Source organism: Vicugna pacos, chromosome 10, assembly GCF_048564905.1.
Source record: "Vicugna pacos chromosome 10, VicPac4, whole genome shotgun sequence".
NCBI classification, from domain to species: domain Eukaryota; kingdom Metazoa; phylum Chordata; class Mammalia; order Artiodactyla; family Camelidae; genus Vicugna; species Vicugna pacos.
In genome coordinates, this window is record NC_132996.1 from 41,840,183 (window position 1) to 41,860,188 (window position 20,006).

The following is a 20,006-nucleotide window of genomic DNA, read 5'->3' on the forward strand; positions in this document are numbered from 1 at the left end:
ACATATGCAAGGAGAATCAAGGTGATGCACGTTGGCAGGGAGCGGCCGCTGTGCAATTGCTGGGGTCCAAGGTCTCAGTCACCAGCAGCACCAGCCAGAACAATCCTAATCACTGGTGCAGTCAGTCGCTGATGCCTCTGGACAGTTTGTGCCAGCAGCATGAAATTTGTTTACCCTCATCATTACCTCGAGGGTAATGGCTTTAGCCAGGAGCTTGTCTGCTTAAGTATGAGGTCATGAGGGTGGAGAAGAGGCGAGTGGGTACCAGAGTGACATTGATGCTTCTGCCTGGGAAGGAGTAATAAAAGCGTGAATGTAGCCTTAGCAGAAAGTGATTGCTTGTAAATTGCTGGTGCTCTCAGTTAAAGGGGGGAAAACAACTTGACTGTGTATTCTCAGGATCCCTCCAGGACAACACACCAATCATTTGACCCATTTCTGAATTCTTGACACACCCCTCAGGGTTTCATTCCCTTCAGAATTGGCTCTAATTGTTATCTCCAGTGTTGCCAGTGACTTTGGAGGGTTTCGCTGCACGTTCCAGATTTTCGGTGTTGGGAAAAAGTTCTTTCCGACATCTGTTCCCAATGTATTTATCTGTAATTTTAATTCATGCTCACTTGCCTTGTCATCTGGCCTGGTCTGAAATTCGTTGAGATTATTTGTACTGTTAAAGATTTTATGCCCTTCAGTTAAATCCTCCTGAAGAGTCTTGGTGTCACATGACTTCTTTTCTAGTCTTCCTCCTCATTTTAGCTGAATTTGTAATTGAGACAGTTTGAGGGAGAGGATTTCCATGAGATGGAGAGAGAGCTAGAGAAGAGGCACTTGGCGAGAACGTAAGCTAGGGCCTGCGTAGAGGAAGTGGCGGTTTGCAGGTGGGTCAGGCCCTCTGCATGTTGATAGACAGAATCTGATCAAAACCCCCGCGGCCTTGGGCCACCGTGGGCACTGGAATGACAGGGTTATGCTCAACCGTTGAGGTTGGAGACAGAGGGCATTTGGAGGAGAGAGCAGTCTCAGGGAGCCTGTGATGTCTGTGTCCCTGAGAGGATCAGTGGGTCCCTGGGGCCCAGTGAGCCTTGGGAAGGAGGCACGGTGCCCCAGAGAGAAGACCTGAAACTAAGGCCAGGCCGCCTGGGAGTGGAAGACTCTTACTTGTTGACTACTGTAGAAGAAAACCAATTGCTTTCTAGGACAGAACCTGTGAGAATCCAGAGCTTTGTCTTTAACAGGCCCATCCTGGTGTCACAACCCTCTGTCCACAGGAGCTAAAGACATGTTCTCACCCCTCCAGGGCCCAGGCTTCTGTGGTATGTGTGTTGGGTGTGGAGTGCATTAGGGTGCCCTGTTGCAATCAAGGATCTTTGGGCCATGTCCCTCCTATGGGGCCAGCCCATGAGTGGAGGTGTCTTCATACCAACGAGGCACGTGGAATATATTGTACGAAGTTTACTTTTGCTACTTATGACTCAAGGTTGGGCAAGCAGCAGTGGTATGAGAGGTGTTGGCTTTCTAGGATTTGAATTAGGGTAGAGGAATCTGGAATGCATTTTCAGATTGTCCATCACTTCAAAGATAGCCTTCGTGACCTACTGGGGGGATACATGAGGGGCAGGAAATAGTGGGCAGGCAATGGTGCTCCTCGTAGAATCAGACTTTGTCTTAGAGAAAGTAAGTCCTGCCCAGGGATGGTGGCCTGTTCACTCCTTGCTATGCAGAAATCACAGCGGGAAATCTTAAAGATACTTGTCCATCGTTGGCTATAGAAGCCAGAGATGAAGCAGAATGGGTGGATGGCTTTGCTGTAACTATAAAGGATACGGAGTGGGATCTGGAGAGCGACTGTGGGGGCTTCATTATGATGGGCAGTGTTATATGCAGATTAGGACAATGGATTTAAGGAAAGCAAATAGTTTTCCAAGTGTTACTGGTCTTTCACTGGCAGTAGAACTCTAGATTCAGGGCCACTAGGTGGAGTCCAAATTTTAGACTTCTCCCAATGAGAGGAGAAAAAGTATAATTCCAACATTTATGTTTCTCCTTTAGTTTCCTTGATTACATCATGAACACAGGCTGCTCCCTGTGTTTGAAACTCCTGTGCTTTATCCAGCCAACCTCCCTCGTCCCTTAAATCTGCTCTTTGATAGCTTGTGTTAGGACCCTTGTCTGTGATGCATTCTGGGAAGCACCTTGCTCCTCTTCATCACAGTATCTCTTTGTAACCCGATACTCAACGATACCCATCCCTGCTCGAGTAGTATATGAATGAGGGCATGTTTATTGCTGTTCATGGCATTTTTGTTATATCTCTATTGTCTAGCACAGTGTCTGGGCACATGGCAGGGGCTTATTAAATATTTGTCAGATGAAGTAATGGTACCTCTGCTACGAGCTAAAATTAAAGCGGTTGTTGGAGAACAAGCTGGAATCCCATTTCAGCAGATTATGTGTCTCCTTTTGAGCACCTGCTCGTTTCCACCACTTGAGTGTAGATAAGCTCCAAGTGGGTCTCGCTCATCTTGGTGTCTGATCCATGCATGGTGTTCTGTTGGGTGGTAAGTTATTTCTCTTTTGACTTTGAGTCCCCAAGCAGCAAATAATAATAGACTGTGCCCTGGAGAAAGAAACAAGATTTGTTGCTTTGGAAGGATTGAAGGCATGTCATGGACTAGCAAATGCCAATGACTGATGGAGTACTGGTCTCTTCCAGCCAAGGTCTGTGTTCCTTGAATGTCCCTTGATGATTAAAATCATGGCTGGTAAGTCATGTAGAATGATGCAGGGAGACTGACTATTAGAATCATATTTGAGTTCTCTCTCTCTCACCCATCACCTACTAGCTGTGTAACTACAAGGAAGGTAATTAACATCTTTGGGCCTTGGTTTATTTCTCTGTAAAGCACTCTTTAAATTCTAGTTTTGGAAGACTGTGAGGATTTAGTCATTAACTCAACAAATATTTACTGAGTGTTCATAATGTGTTGGATATTGCCATTGGCACGAGGGAAACAGGCTCGCAGGGTCCTTTCCCTGGAAGAGGTGAGCTTCTAATGTGGAGATTGACATGGAACAAATAAGCACAGAAATGAACACGTAATAGGCAGTAGTGATAACTGCTATGAACAAGATGAGTGGATGGGAGAAAGTAATGAGACTTTATTTAGACTTGAGGGACAAGAAAGCCTTCTCCAAGTAGATTATATTTAAGCTGGGACTTAAAGACTGCGTAGAAATTTTTCTGGCAGGAAAGTGTCATAATGTTCCAAGTTGGTGGAACCAGCTTGCAGAGACCCTGAGTCAGGAAAGATCAGAATGCTAGAGGAATCAAAAGAAAGGCTGATGTGGTTGGAGGGGAGAGATGGAGGCAGAGGGGTGCCCTGCTTGTTGTCTCAGGTGAAAGTTAAAAGATTTTGTATTTTTCTTGAGTGAAATGGGAAGCTCTTGAAAGATTTTTAAGGGGAAGAGTGACATGATCCAGTCTATGTTTTAAAAGGATCTTTCTGTGGGGAAAATGGAGTAGAGGTGGGCAAGAAGGCAAATGAGGTGATGTTCATTTGAGAGTTAAGAATAGAGTGGAGTGGGTTTTTCTTACTGCTGTGGAGTGGAGGAGAACTAGATATAAGAGATATTTATGAAGAAAAATTAATGGAACTTGGGAAGGGCCAGTATTTGAGGAGTGAGGGCAAAGATGATGCATGGGAAAAAAATGGTTTCACTGGATAAAGGTGCTGCAGATGGAAATGGAGAACCCGGGAGTGTGGGTTGGGGAATTAAGATCAAGAGTTCGGCTTCCCTGGGTGAGCTGCAAGACGCCTTTGAGGATGTCCACGTGGAGTGTCAAATGGGCTGTGGCTATAACAACCTAGAGTATGTAAAGTGGGATATGCTGGGCAGTGTTACTTCCTGTGCTCTTAGAGGGCTTTTCAGCCTTTATTATTGCTTCTCAACCAGAAGCCAGAAATGATTGGGCACAAACGTTGGTCTAGGCTCAGTGTTTATTAACAACAGGTTGACAGAACCTGCATTTGGGTCCTAAATGGGACTGTTTCAGAATTGTCATAGGACATAGCAAGGGTTGAGATCCACAGACACCATCAGAGAATAATTATTAGGAGTTGTCTATGCCCCAAAGTATTTAAGTCACAGAATAATAATTTTCTTAGTGGTCTTAACAAGAACTTGAGTCGGATCATAACTCTGCCTCTTCCTGGCTGTGTCGCCTTGGGTAAGTTAGTTGCAGCTACATTTTTCTAACCTGTAAAGTGAGGATAATAGTAATATATAGGGTTGTTGTGAGGGTTTCACTTACTTACCTAGATAAGGTGTGTAACATACTTAGCCCTGCACCTGGCTAGTTGAAAGAAGTCAATAAACATCAGCTTTTATAATAAAAATGTTCTGTGTTTGGGCCAGTGCTAGTTAAAAGATACCACTCTGTGCTTCTAATTATATGAGAATAATTTTGGAGACTCTAGCATCACTTACTAAAAATATTCAAGTAAAAGAACATGAATGTTGGGGCAGGTGTGTGTGCACGTGCATGCATTCTACAGTCTGGTCCTGGCTTATAATGCTGGGGAAAAAAGACATTGATTTAAGAAAGAGGATGACATTGAGGAGTCTCATGCGTCAGACTGTGTTGATAACCAGCTGCTGAAGAAAAAATTGTACCAAGAGCTAGCTAGAGGATTTGAGAACAAGACTGTAGGTAGCAACTAAAGACAAATATTCAGGAAGGGAAAGGATCTGTATCTTAGATGTCATGCTATTCAGACACATCAGATAAGAGAGATAAAACCTTTAGAGGGATTTTGAAACGTGGAGAATTAATTGAGGATTTATGACTTGGCAGCCAACGATGCTGGGATGGGGTGTGAAGAATGGCGATACCAGCTGGGGTGATGAAAGTGTTCTAAAACTGAATTGTGGTGATGGTTGCACAACTGCGTAAATTTAAATCATCAAACTCTGTCTTTACTATAGTCGAATTTTATGGTCTCTCAGTAAAAATGTTTAAAGAAAAATCATGACTAGTAGGCTAGTCACATTTGCCTTCTAGTTGGTTAAGATGGGGCATTAAGTGTCACTGTAGATTCATTCACCTATTTATCCACTCATTAATTTACTTGCCATGTTTCTGCCTGTCCATTTGTCCATCCATCTATAAGCCATCCATCTATCCAGTTATCCTTGTGTGGGAAGCTCTTGGTCGAAAGAAATGAGTCAGATATAGACCCCGCCTTAAAGAAGTTGGAGTGATTAAAGTTAGGATTTTTAGAGAGTACTTGGAATTTCCCAGTGGAATGTATATATGTACATATTTCTTCTATATATATGTGTGTATGTTGGGGAAGAGAAGACATACAGAATGTAGTCTTTTGAATCTGCGCATCCAAAAAGAGGGTAGTTTTTTTATCCTTTGAATGTAGAATGCTTACAAAATTACCGCTTTTTAAGAACCCTGGCCTCAGTCTGACCTGGGTCCTGGCTCTGTTCTTCTGTGAGTGCACTAACTTCTCTGAGCTTCAGTGGCCACACCTGTGAAATAGGAATAATAATTCCAGTTTCATAGGGTTCTTAATAAAATTAAATGGGATATGCATGTGAAACACTTTGCTGAGTGTCTTGCATGTGATACGTGCTCAGTAACTCTTAATCATTATTGTTACCTCTGTGCCAGGTTATTTGAGGTTCTCCAGAATTACCCTTCTTCCTCAAGAGCTGGAGTCCCATTCCTCCTACTAGGATCTGTGTCTTGCCCCTTCTCAAATTCCTACCTGTGACGAATCAAAGGTCAAGTTCTGCATCATCTAGAAGGGATTGCACCTTCCCTGAAACTACGATAATTTGTACTGCTCACATCTCACTTAACTACCTCTGTACTTGACTTATCTCCATGTAGAGTTTCTAGTTTCTTTGTGGTCAGGGAATGTCTTAAACACCTTGACATTGTCCTCAGGATCTTGCATGATGCTGTGATCCACAGAGTAGGCACCCCATAAATACTGAGTGGATGATTATTCACTCCTACAGAAAGGCAAGTGGGCACTAAATAAGTATTGCTTGAATGAAGTCCCGCATTAATTAAAAGCAACAACAACATATTTTTGGCACAGTGGTCAGACCCAACTAAGGTTGGTTTGTCCCATGGGCTTTTCATTGCCTCTGAAGTACAGTTGACCTAACTCTGCATTGTGAATAGACATGGCGCATGCTTGAGAGAGAGATAGGCATTGGAAAATCAACAGTGTTTGAGGGGCTGTGTTCCAGCCTGTCAAATGCACGTGGAAGGGAAAGGACAGTTGCAGTCTCCTGGAAAGAAAAAGAAACGTAGACACGTAACAAAGGATGTGCATTCAACGTTGAGTCAACCTTTATAATGAAAGAAAATGTGACAGGTATTGATCAGTCCTGACATGGGGAGGGAAGTCCAGGCACTTCCTCTGGCAAAGGGAGCTATGATGCCTAAAAATTGTCCCGTGGCTAGCAGAAGCATCAACTACTTTTAATGGTCATTGTAAGCCTTTGAAGCCTTCCTAGAAGTGTTCTTGACCAACAGAGGTTTCAGATTTCCAACAAGATAAGTTCTTCCTCTGAGATCAGGAAGTGAAGCTGAACATGATTTCATGCTCTCTGAAGCCTGTGGACCCACTCTCTAGTGTCACAAGCAGTGGCTGCATCTTTCACTTTTTAAATTTTTGCTAGGTTTGCTCTGTGAGAGGGTATATGAAAACTAGTGGGCATTGGAGTTCATCAGACTTAATTTAGAACCTTGGCATCTCCACTTATTAGCTAGATGTTACTGAATTTGAGCTTCTCTTTTCTTATCTTGAGGTTGAGGATAACAGTGTTACTCTGAACTTGAGTTATTGTTGTCAACATGGTCATAATTATTAGCATTCTCATCATAGGGGCTAACATTTATTGACCTCCTAGTTAATATCAAGTATTGCTCCAAGTGTTTTATATGGATTAGTCCTTTTAACTCTTTCCACACCTATTAATAAGGTATATTATTATTCCTGTTTAAAACATCCAGTATAATGCCAGATATATTATGGGTACACATATTATTACTGAATAAGAGTTATTATCTTTTACTAGGTATGGTATAAATAGTGTTGATTTAAAATTCTGTTTCAAAGAAAAAATATTCTAGAATGTTATCACAAAAAGGAATTAAACTTGGACTTCGTATAGTTCAGTGTTTTCTATGTCTTTTTAAAGCCAGAAACCATGGTTCACATGGTCACTATGTCAAAAGTATAAAAGCAGAACTGCCCTGTTTGAATCAGGGATGGGGGACTTGAGCCCTACCTGACACTTTGTCTGTGCCCAAGACTCTGACGAACAGTCTGAAAATCACCGATGTTGTCTTTTCCCAGGATATATACCTAGACAGGCAAAGTGATTTATTGTGTTTATTAGTATAAACCTTGAATTATAAATTAGGCCTCCTCTTCAAGATCAGTTACTTTTTTATGAGACCACAGTGTGTGATGTAGCAGTATAATTATTATTTGGTAAAATGTACTGATTTAAAGATAATAAAGCATCTTGTTATACCTTATTATATTTGCCCTTCACAGCTTCTGGGGTGAGTATAACCTATTTCTCCTTGTTCACCTGAAAATGCTGCATAACATATAAATTGTTCTTTTGGGGAAAATTTGGTGGAGCTGATAATAGAGTTAGGAGAAAAAAGTATCAGAGACCAGAAATATTGAAAAGGGTGATTCTGTTGAGATAAGTAAGCACACTGGATTTGGCATTTGCTCTGAGGGCGGTTTCTAATGCCAGGTGGTAGAATCTGGCTTCTAATGGACACTGTGAAAGAAGATGGGAGACAGAGCCCTGGGCTGGTGTGAGATGCATAAATCAAGAAACTTGAAGGGTGAATCCTCAGTGGTGACTAAGAAAAATCAACTCTGCAAAAGGAGACTAGCATGTCAGTCTTGACTCTAGATAGGGAGTATGGAGGGGGAAAGTCTGCATTCATGAGAGTTGAGGGCCCTAATTTATTCTGCCTGTGTGGCTCAATCCGTATGCTCCAAGGCAAAATTTAGTTTAAAGTGATTGTGGGTTGATAGTTCCCTCAGGCACCTGACAAAAGCAAACACAGATCCTCTCTGAAGAAACAAATTTTAAAATCCAAACCTCAAATAATTCCCACAGATTAAATCCCCCAAAATATGAGCTCTTAAATAGTCAGTAAAAAAATAAGTCCTCATGCATGGTACTAGTGAAACAACAAACTATAAAATCATATGCACAAACACTGAAGATACTGGAATTACATGTGTAAGATGTATGTCTAATAAGTTTTAAAAATAGAAAATTAGAAAAAGAATTAAGACTATCAAATTTGACCAAAGACTTTGGAAAACAATGTAATTGAATTCTAGAAAAGCAAAATTAAAGTAAAAACGTTATGGATGATGATGACTGAAACAGAATAGACAGTACTTGAGAGAATTAATAAACTAAAAGATAGATCTGGAAGTTAAACAGAAATCAGCATAGAAAAAAAGAAATGAGAATATGAAAGCAAGTCTAAGTAACATGGAAGAGAGCTTGAGAAGGAATAATATTTATCTAATTAGAATTCCAGAAAGAGAAAAAATAGTGAGGAGAGAATGTTTGAAGAGACAATATCTGAGAATTTTCCAAACTGATAAAAGATTTGATTAATCTTTAGGTTCAGGAATCCCAAGGAATCCTAGGAAGAATAAGCAAAAATAAATCCACACCTAAATACCTTAGAGTAAAACTAATGAATACAAAACAACATGAAACCCATCAACCAACGAACCAACCAACCAACCAACCAGATTAGATCTTAAAAGCTACAGAGAAAAGGTTTGTCACCTACTGAGTAATGACTATTAGGTTAACAGTTGACTTCTCAACAGCAATAATAGAAGCCAGAAAACAAAGGAATATCTTCAAAATGTTGAGACAAAATAACTCTGTTCCTAACAAAGCTATTTTTCAAATAGAAGGGTGGTCAAAGGACATACTTAGACAAATTGAAGTTGAGTATAGTCACTATTAAAATATCCTCACTAAAGGAACTTCTAAAAGATACCTTAAGAAAAGTAACTATTCTAGATTGAGTATCTGAGATTCAAGAAGGAATGTTGGGCAAAGAAATGTTAAACCTGTGGTTAAGAACTATGCCTCAGGAACATGTTCAGGAATGTTTCTTTGTAGCATTGTTGGTAATTCAAAACCTGCAAGTAACTCAAATGTCCATGTGTAGTATAATGGATAAATAGTGGACTATTCATGCTATAGAATATTATACATCACTGACAAGTGAATGCTGCAGACATTAACATGGATGAATAGAAAAAAATACGCCACAGAGGATATGTACAGTATTATTTCACTCATGTGAAATTCAAAACGGACAAAACTAAATGATCTTTTACTTAAAAATACACACCTATGTATGGTAAAACTATACAAATATGTTAAAGGAGTGATTAACACAAATGTTTGGATAGTTGTCTCTGAAGGCTGAGAGGGGGATTCATTGGGGAGATACAATAAAGGGATACTGAAAATATTCTGGTTGTGCTCATTTTATATATTCATATATATTCATTCTATATATTATTTCCTATGTATCATAAATTTTTCAATAAAACAGTTGTAGAGAGACTAATCACATAAGAAGGTAGTAGGAAGAAGATCCAGGATTAACATGGATAAAAGCCTTCAAGAAATAATAGTTTTAGCAAGTTTGAGTTTCAGGGAAAAAAAATTCTCGAGCATGGTCCAAAATTTCCTTTTCCTATTCTTCCACCCCCTTGCAAGCTTACCCTGGTGTATTACCGAGGTGTGTTTCCATGTATGGTGACATACAATAAAAATGTTCCATGCTTTAGTATTTGGAGGTCTTTTTTTCTCTTCTTTCCTGATGTAAATTTTATTGGCTTCTCCTAGGCCATAACTTTTGTGCTGAAGGACCTAAATGTGGTGAAAACTCAGAGTGCAAAAACTGGAATACAAAAGCTACCTGCGAGTGCAAGAATGGTTACATCTCTGTCCAGGGAGACTCCGCCTACTGTGAGGGTAAGTCAGCTGACGGAGTCAGCTTGTGAGAAATGTATTCCTGGCAGACGATCGAAAATGGTGGAAGATCAAAAGCCCTCGTTTGGTTCTGGTCCTGTGAAGTCCTACAGGAAATGATACCAACTACCTAGGGTGCTCTGTTCTGAGTGATTTAAGTTGCTCAGTAGCGTGTGAAAGCAAGACCTCTGAAGGTGAGTGTGGAGCACAACAAAGCGACCAAAGCAGGAAGGCCATATCACATGCCACGTTCTGCTGCCGCTGTATTTAACGATCACTAACAAATCCAGAAACACCTCATTTTACGTTGTCTTGCTTGAGTAGATTGTCATATCCAATTTCAACTAAGTGTTACACAGTGGGTCCTCTTTTTGAGTATGTGGTTTGACACGAGCTTATGCCCAGTTACCAATATCTTCACCTGCCAAGGTCAGAATGTTTTTTTCTGTTGTTTCCTAGTGACTGATTCATGTATTGCTAATTCCCAAACTTTACTAAAATTCCCAGTGACAGATGGACTCGTAACTTTGGCACATGGACTGATGCCATTAGAGTGGGGTGGTGGCCTCAAGCATCAGTGACCCCCGTTTCCATTTTATAGAGCAGAACACCACTTCTGTCTAATGTGAACACCTCTTTCCAAGCTCGGCACTCTGGTGGCAAGCACTGCATACACCTACTCCTTTAATACACCAGATGATTAGGGATTGGTTCTGACCCTGGACTTGCACATATAGTGCACTAATGTCTGAGGCCATTCATTTCTTCCGTGCTCACTGGCTCCCTCCCACCAGTTTAGAGAAATTCTAATAGGCAGATTGATGGCTGGGCTGTTTGTCCGTCCTGGCTGGACCCAATCATTCCTGTTACCTTCACTAACAGCATACTGAACCTTGGTGATCTGTTAATCAGGAAGGTGGATGTCTTGAATGGAATAAATGTTGCAGAATCTTGGTCACTTTCCTCCAACGGGCTTGATTCTCTAGAGGGTCAAGTAAAGTGTCTCAAAGTAAAGACAGCTGATGACAGTAATGGTGAATTCCTTTCCCTTTGCTGTTTTACATTGCTGAGCCCTGCTTAACTTTTTGGCTTTGACTAAAGATTTCTTCAGTTGCTAAGGAAATGTGTCTAACCACCAGTAGTGCTCAGAACCTGGCAGGTAGCCTCTGTTTCATTTTTTCTGAAAGACTTTCTTCATTATTGACTTAGTTCTCATTAGCAATATAATCTAACTATATTGTCGTCCCCCCCTTTTTCTACATGATTTTTTTCTCTTTCTTCCCTCTGTAGATTTGAAGTTGATTTGGGAGACATGCCACTTGGGGGGATGAAGTTGCCTCCTTTGTTATAAACCTTTGCCTCTATTGGTTAATATCATGTTACTTATATGTCAGTTTTGAGGAAGATGACTATTAATTTCAGTACTTCACATTAACATTTATTTATGTCTTACTTTATGCTATTTTCTATTTTTTTAATCAAAAAATTAATTTTAAAGATGTGAAATGTTTTTCTCTCCATTCACCATGGAGAAATCCCACCAGCCAGGTGATGGTCTAAAAAATTTACTTTCTTATCTTCTGCTATATGTGGGGACAGACTGTGAACAATTATAAAAATGATAGAAGGAACCTCAAAGTAATTTTGAATCCTGATTCTACCACTGGCAGACCTTTCAGTTGTCCATTGGAACCAGTGTGCCCACCATTCCTTGCTCCCTTTAGCTATTGAGACCTTTGAAAGAATCTGGGAGGAAATTGCTGGTACGAATGCTGTTTAGGACTCTTTGAGTCTCTCTTCATTTTTTGTTACATAGAATCAATTTTATGAGAAATGATTTGTGATACTGTACCTACCTTTTGTATGCAAGGCCTTATTTTATTGATAATGTTGAGCGATTTTTAGATCTTAATCACTGTTTTCTTGAACATACTTTGCAGCTCATTGTGTGTGTGGGGCCTTGGACCAATGTGTCCTGTGGTACTGCTTTAGCTCCTGGTGATGTGCTCAGACTTTAGTTCTTTTTCTATTACCACGGAAACATTCCACAAGTTCCATAGGGCATATTCATAAAGAGAAGGATAGCACCTAAGAAGAAATGACTAAACATTGGAGCCCTTTACAGAATAAGAATGGAACTCAGGAAATAAGACAGGGAACAAATACTGGGCACCCGGATGGGAGACACTGTGAACCAAGTAGAGTGAATATCAACATTTAGAGCAAACACCCTTCTCTCTTTTCATTCTATGATCTTTGGCATACTTTGGCCTTGGCCCCAGACATGGCACCCTTGTACCAGCACCCACAGCAAGGAAAGAAGGAAGGGGCAGGGGTCAGAAACCTCTGGGTGAGGTTTTGTCTTTTTATGTTTAAAGAAGTTTCTTCCTAGAAGCGCCCTTGTAACCTCCCTTGCCTCTCTCCCCATGCAAAAGACTTCTGCTGTCCTATTTTTCAGACCTGGATTACGTCCTGTACATCTCTAGACCAGTGTTTGGGAAAGGAGAATGAGATGACTGTCACTGGTTTGGGCTAATTGCATTCAACCCCTGGGTCTGGAGTAGGGTTTTGCCATCCCTGAGACCAAATGACCTTTGCCTAAACTAATTCCTGTTGTAGCAACAGGCAGAGGGTATGGGTGATTTTGGGGTGGGCAAAAATCTATGTGTATTACATTCTTTCATGACAAAATTTTGTTCATGGCCATTTCCCCAGCTATATTCTCTGAATTATCCTCTGGGATGCTCACCGAATGCCTGTCTGGGTACCAGAGACTCTCAGAGGCTGAGTTCATTGTCTCACTGTAGCCTAGAGAGGAGTAGATACTTATGAACTGCTTCAGGCAAGTTATTTTTCACTCTTGAGTAAATGGAGTGAAAATGACCCATATTGTACAAGCCGCAGTGAACAAGACTGGCTTGCAAATTAAAACAAAATATTACACACATTGTCCAGGCTATCTTGAACAGCCTATTCAGGCTCTTAGTGGAAAAAGAAGCACCAAAGACTTTCAATTTTCTGAACTTCCTAGGGTAGTAGCAGAGATGGCGTATTAAGGACTCCTGCTCTGCAGAAATTGTCGTATAAACTGCCAGAGAGACGGTATCGGAACTCCGAGCCAATCAACAGAAGATAATAAGACCCTTTGTCATCTGTGACACCGTTCACGGGAGGTCCTTGCATTTTGCCTCGTCCGACTCGAGCAGGAACGGTCCCCATTTTGAAAACTGCTTTCGCTGGATTTGGGTGTTTTACGAATTTGGTCTACCAGAGCTTTTTTACCTGTGTGATGACATTTTCAATGGGTTGGTCTTCAGCAGTTTCTGATACATGAGCTTCAGTTAGAGGTAGTGTCTGAGAAAAGTATGGCATTTGGGGTCTAGCCATGATCTTGAATTTGGAGTCTCCGTAGAGACTTCAAAGAAATCTTTTCTTCCTGTAGTTAAAAAAAAAAAAAAAAGTTATGTAGAAGAATAAAGAACAATGTGATGCCATATACTTCATGCAATCTGCCAGGCATAGAAAGTACTACAATTAGCCTTAAATAATACCTCCTACTTACAGTGTTCTGAAGTTTTCCAAATCCTTTTGTGTATGTTGTACTTGGAGACTTCCAGTAAATCTGTGAGGAAAACGGTAGCATTGGCTACACAACTCCATTTTATAAAGGCAGACACTAGGACTCAGAGAAATGAAGTAAAGACAGTACTCAGCTCACTTCTCCAGGACTTTGTGCCCTGGCTCATGCTGCCCCCTTCCTCCCCACCCCCCCATCCTACTGTAATAAGGTGTTGTTCAGAATATCTGCTGCCTCCTTGATCCACAGATACATGAATGGATGTGACGTGTACCATTTCAGAGTAGAGGCTCTGAGCACTGTTACAGGGTTCCACCTCTTTCTCTTCAACTGGCAGTGTTCCAGAGCAGGGGTCCTTTACTGGGGGTCCCTGAATGAAGATGACATGGAGCTATGTGACAACTGACAGGTGATGGCCATGTGGCAGGAGTAAGAAGTAATTGTGTAAAAATCACAGAAATTTTGGAGGATGCGGTGATCTGTTACCTTGGCATGACTTAACCTAAGCCTGCTGGTACACCTGCCCGATTTAGTTGACCCAAGTCTTATGGTTGCAGAAAGATACCTTCAACTCAGGGAGCATGAGTGAAAGGAATTTTTTTCAGAGCAAGTATTGAGAGTTACTAGAAAAAGTACAAATTGTGTGGCTCGTTAATAGTCTGCTCTGGCCCTTCTGCCGGGGGATAGATTTTTTTCAGACCGCAAGTTGTAAATCAGTGCTTTGTTGTGGCCAGTTCCAATGCAGGAAATTGGATTTCCCAATTAAGATGATAATGGGGCAATGCAGGTCAAAAATGGAGCAAATTGATGTTTACTAAACATTTAATGGGTCACAACAGTTATCATCATCATCAGCTTATATCACTAATGTTTATGAGGCTCTTTCTTGGAATTGGAAGAGTGTGTACTCATTGAGGCCAATACTTTGAAAAAGTGGGCTTCTCACATCTACGTCTTTCAGGACCATTAGAAGATAGCAGGGAAGAGTGCTCAGATGGAAGACACAGTTTTATCAGTCCTGCCAGCAGCACATGGTTAGCAGTGAGGTACCAAACATAATTTACATTAATGAAGTCATTCCTTTCTTGGAAAAACACAAGTGGAGTCATATTCAAGGGAATATGCTATATTGTATGAATTTAATTATAATTCCATGTAACAAAGCTACAGAAATGTCTGAAACACAGCAGCTGATTAGCAAGGTGATTTGTAAACTTCTTTCACATGACTGGGAGTGAGGGACAAAGGGTCTGACCCTCAGAGTGTTAAGAGGCCAAGAAAAAGCGGCAGCAGGGTCAGAGCTGAAGCAGAAAGAAGATTCAGAATAGCCGAGGGGGTGGGTACTTACTGGATGCGGAGGCTAGCATGAGTGCCCTTCTGTGGAAGCAGGGCCGGGTGAATTCCTGGTGAAGGGAGTGCGTGGGAACATGGTGAGGCTGCTTAGTTACACTTCTAATTATCCAAGGATTAGCCAGGTATCTCTTGTTCTGAAATTTTACAAAATGCAGGAGCCTTGTGATCCTCGAAACCCAGTTTATGCTCATATCTGGGCTTCAGTCTCCTAAAGTCCTGGTTTGGACAGCACAACTTTTTTTTGATTATTTATGTTAGTAAAACTTTAAGCTTCTGCTTGTGTTTATTTCCAGGGGTTCAGAATGCTTGAGATAAGAGTACCTCAGGGTGTCTTTTTCCTGTTTAGCCCGCATGACTAATGGAGAGATGTTCCGGTGCCCAGGTATCTGTCAAGACCCCCCACCGACGCCCACGCCCCCACCCGCTCCAGCCTTCCCAAGACAGAGGTCTCTAGGCGTTGCTTTGCTCGTGATAACCCACGTGTCACTTCCCTCCCAGCAGCAGACACAGGTGCGCTTTCCTCCTGGGCATGGCTTTTCTTTCCCTCGCTTCTTTATTCCCAAGGCTACTTTGCGACAGCATCTCCTCCTGCTCCCTGACCCAGTAAAACTCTTGTGTCTTCTTTACAGTCCTCCCCCCACTGCCCAGTTCCCATTTTGGAGTTAAAACAGCAAAAAATATAACCCAAATCCCAACCTTGGTTATTGCACTTCAGTTGAACTAAGGGCTTCACGTTTAAGCTCATTGCTCAGGAAGGAGCGCTGGTCAAACCACCTGGGGCAATGGTCGGGGCTGGGGGTACAGTAGCACTTGCTTTGTTTTTTTTTTTTTTTCAATTATGTTTTAAAAGATCACCTGTAAGATATTTGAAATTTTTAGTTATTTCTCCAGGATAAAAATGGCCTAAGTGTTGACTAGATTTCTAGGTTAGCATGTCGAAGCTGAGTTAACTCATCACGTAGCTCAATTATTGCACCACAGAGCTGTCCTGAGACCAGAGGACCTTGTACGTGAATCCCAGTCTCAGTGACACGTCCACCTGGTTGCTGAGGTCACTGCATGTGGAAGTCATCATCAATTGCATGCTTCCCTCATCCCACACGTCTGCTGCATCAGGAAGTCTTGTTGGCTTTGCTCTTAAAATGAGCCACAGATTCGCCCATGTCTTGCTACACGGCTCTAGTCCAAGCTACTCTCATCTCGTGGCTGGTGATGGCAGTGGTGTCCACTCTCACCCCTATGACCCATTCTCTAAATGGTGATCAGTGTGTGCTCTTAAAAATGTGAGTCATGTTATTGCCAGGCTTCTGTTTAAAATCGTTTAATGGCTTCCATGCGTCTTAGCATCATGTCTAAGCTTGGTCCTGTGTATTGAACCTGCCTCCTTGTCTGTGTCTGTCTCGCACCACTCCTTCCTGTGTTCTCTTCCCCCACCATGCTTTAATTCCTTGTGCTCCTTCAATAGGCCTGTGCAATGGTGCTTTCTTCACCTGGGGATGCCCTCCCCCTACATCTCTGCAATTCCCCTTGCCAGTCATCATTTAGGTTGTAGCTCAGATGTCACTCTTTACAGACATCTCTCACAACGACCCTCCCTAAATCAGCTCTGCCACTACCCTCCACTACTCTCTACACCATTTTAATGGCGCTTATTACTTAATTATTTTAAATTTAATTATTTAATTTATTTTCTTCATAGCGCTTATCTAAAATTGTCTTGTTTTCTTGTTGAAGGGTTTATCATCTGACTTGTCCCTTGAGAACATAAGCTGCATGAAGGCAGCAAGTTTATTCACTGTGTCTCCAGCAGCTAGAAAAGTGCATATAGTACATGGTAGACACACCAGAGTGTCTATGTAAAGAGTAAGTGGATGAATGGAAGTCTCTAGCTGATTCATGCCTTTGCGTATCTGACACTGCTTTCCTGTGTCAGATTTGTCTCGCTAGTGTCAATCACGGGCTGCTTTTTAGAGTGAAGGATCTGTATTTCAGGGGCTGCTTCTGCTCACTTTGGCGAATACCCCATCCATGTACTGCCTCAGTGCCGCCTGCTCACTTTATTCCATGTCAGCTGCACCACCGTTACTGGCTCCAGGTTGGCTTTCTTCTCCATGTGGCAAGAGAGAAATGGTAGCTCTCCCTCTCCCTTAATTTTGACAAGAAGAGAATCACTTTTAACGATTGTTTTGATCAGCTGCTTATAGGAAAGAATAAATTCTCTGGGAGTCAACACAGTAGAAGCTTTTCTTTCCATCCATAATGGATGCTCTTGGTTGGGAGGGGCTTTTCTCAAAGCTGTGATGCAGAGACCCAGACTCCTTCCCTCTTTGGCTCCGCCATGTGCGATTGGTGGCAGGGGAAGGGAATAGAAGGTGATGACTGGAAGGTTATGATAAGCCAGGGCTGGCCACATTCTACTTGTCTTGAACTTAGTCACTGGCCTTAACTAACTGTAAGAGAGGCTGGTAAATGTTGTCCAACTGTGTGCCCAGGAAAAAAAAAGAATCTGTTTTAATGAATAGTTTTCCAGTTTTTTCAGTTACTAAATGAAAAAAAAAATCTCCCCCATTAATTTTATGCCTTTTACCTTGTTTATTTCTTGAATCCCACCAGATGGACCTCTGGCTTTGGTTGATTGTATTAAAACTTGTTCTCACAGAAACTAGATGGGATTTAACTATCTGGCTTCCACTTGCTTGTTGGCATCATCTCCAGACCTCCCTGTGGTCCTCACTGTATCACCTCATCTGGGTTGGTTCTATCCCCAGTGTACCTCATGTCCCAAAGTGACCCATCTTTTCTTCCTTCCAAACAAAATGCACAGCTTGCCATGTGCTGCAGTTCTGAGTTGATGCTGGGAGGAAGGCAATTCATGCAACAAGCTAACACACATTTGCAAATGATTGAGACCCACATAATGTTCCCAGAGGTAAATGTAATCTTAAAAGAGGATGCTTGCTAATTAAGAAAAATCCCCAAACGGTTAAGTTTCAAGCAGACAGCCAAAGAAAGTGAAAAATTAAAGTAATGTGAAAGTGGAAGGCAGAGCCCTTGGGCAGGAGAGCTAAGCACATCGTCCGTGCCTGGGAGTTTGCCTTGGTAGTCAGCCCTCCTCCAGTATTCCTGCTTTCTAGCACTTTCCCTGCCCCCAATTTTTTTCCCTTAACAACTCCCATAGCAGTGATGTAGAGAAAGAACACGAACTAAGGACCAGGAGACCTGGCATGACCGTGGCTCTGCTTGCTACACACTGGGTGACCTGGGAAAGCCATCCAGTGCTTCTGCATTTTGATTTTCTCATGGTCCAAGTAGGACTTTTACACAAGACCTCAGTAACACCAGTTGCTTGTGAAGGTTAAACAAGGTGCTGAATGTGAAAGTATTTTGTAAAGGCTGAAGCACTGTAGCGCTGTACCGTAACAGGATTTCTGACAATCATCACATAATGATCCATTATGTAATTACTCATCATTCTAGTAACAGGAAATACTTTCGTCTTTGACAGTACTTGGGCTGAAACTTGGCCTTCAGCTAGTTAGGCCTGAGATACACTTACACACACGCACACAGGATACCGATCGAAGTGTGATGATTAATGTTGTATGTCCATGTGTCTAGGCTAAGGGAAGACCAGATAGCTTCTAAAACATTTCTAAGTGTGTCTATGAGGGTGTTCCTGGAGGGGATCAGCATTTGATGCCGTAGATGCCTTGCGACTATGGGCAGGAGTCCTCCAATTTATTGAGGGTCTAGAAAGAACAAAAGAATGACAAACTCCTCCCTTGCCTTCCTGAGCTAGGACGTCCATCTTCTTCTGCACTGGGACATTTGCGTTCCTGGTTCTCGGGCCTTCAGACTCCAAGACTCATTATAGGAGCCTCCTGGTGAACATACCTTTGGACTTGGATGGAGTTATACCTCCTGCCTGTCCAGCTTGTAGATGACAGGTTTGAGGGACTCCGAAGCGTCTGTAACAACGTATTAGAGATGTTGGCTCATTAAATAACAAATCCCCTCTTACATATACAGTGATATGAGAATGGAGGTATGGCTGGTGGCCAGACAGTGAAAAGCACTGAAAGCCTGCTGAGTTTTATGCTGTGGGCCAGTGTACACCCATGGAGGATGCGGCATAACGGCAGGTGATAAATTGGATCCACTGGCATCTGGAAAAGAAATTAGAACTTTCATTTATGTTGACTTTCATCTTATCCTTTTAATTTCTCTTTGGCTGTGAGTTGTAGAATGCACATGATATGTTGATACAATAGTACATGTGCATATTTTATTAAATAAGTATTTTCGTATAGGAGGTACATGCCCCCCAGTCAATAAGGATGCATGATCAGAAACAGACCAGTGCTGTAGGTCACAGAGTGTCTCATGGAGGATCTGAGGTGTGGAGGGAGGACCTTATTGGCGTGGTGTGTTAGGAACGTCATGCTCACGGCCACGTGGAGGCAACTGTGACTGGGAAGATGCTGGAGGCAGAGCGTCAGGGCAAGCAACACTGCTTGCATAGCTGGTGTCTTCACGGGTTCTCAGGCATTTCCATGGTGGATGCCGAGGAGATCAGGCATCGTTGAAATCAGCAAGACAAGCTTGGATGGCCTTGCTTGCTGTCTTTCCACGAATGCTGGCAGATGTGTTACATTTGATTCTTTACCATGACCTCCTTCTGCGAGCGAAGTGTGCTCCAGTGCCTGGCATTTTCCCCCCGTAAATCTTCCTTGCTCTGCTCTTGGGTGAATCTGTCATAGGAGCTGGATGGTACCCAGGTGCCAAGCCTGCAAGGATGGCCTTACATTCTTTTCCAATGGTGTGCTTTCACTTGAAGAAATCCCACTAAAACGACCGTTGGTTCACTGTACAGTAGTTCAGGACTTCGGAGTACCTTCTTGAAAGACATTCTGCATATGTTATGCTATGTACAGTATTTAGCATTTTTATGTAGCAAAAAGAAGGAAGAGAAAAAAGGGGGGGAAAAAGCCCTGCT

At 42.1% G+C, this 20,006-nt stretch overlaps 1 protein-coding gene across 6 annotated transcripts in view; it reads left to right on the top strand.

Moving 5' to 3' along the window:
• NELL1 (neural EGFL like 1) overlaps nucleotides 1–20,006 on the top strand; it is a 745,741-nt gene that overhangs the window by 198,546 nt on the left and 527,189 nt on the right. For all 6 annotated transcript variants that reach the window (XM_072969672.1, XM_072969674.1, XM_072969673.1 and 3 more), the window contains one exon: nucleotides 9,955–10,083. In XM_072969672.1, the coding sequence (XP_072825773.1) occupies nucleotides 9,955–10,083 (129 nt within the window). The remainder of the gene's footprint in view (nucleotides 1–9,954; nucleotides 10,084–20,006) is intronic.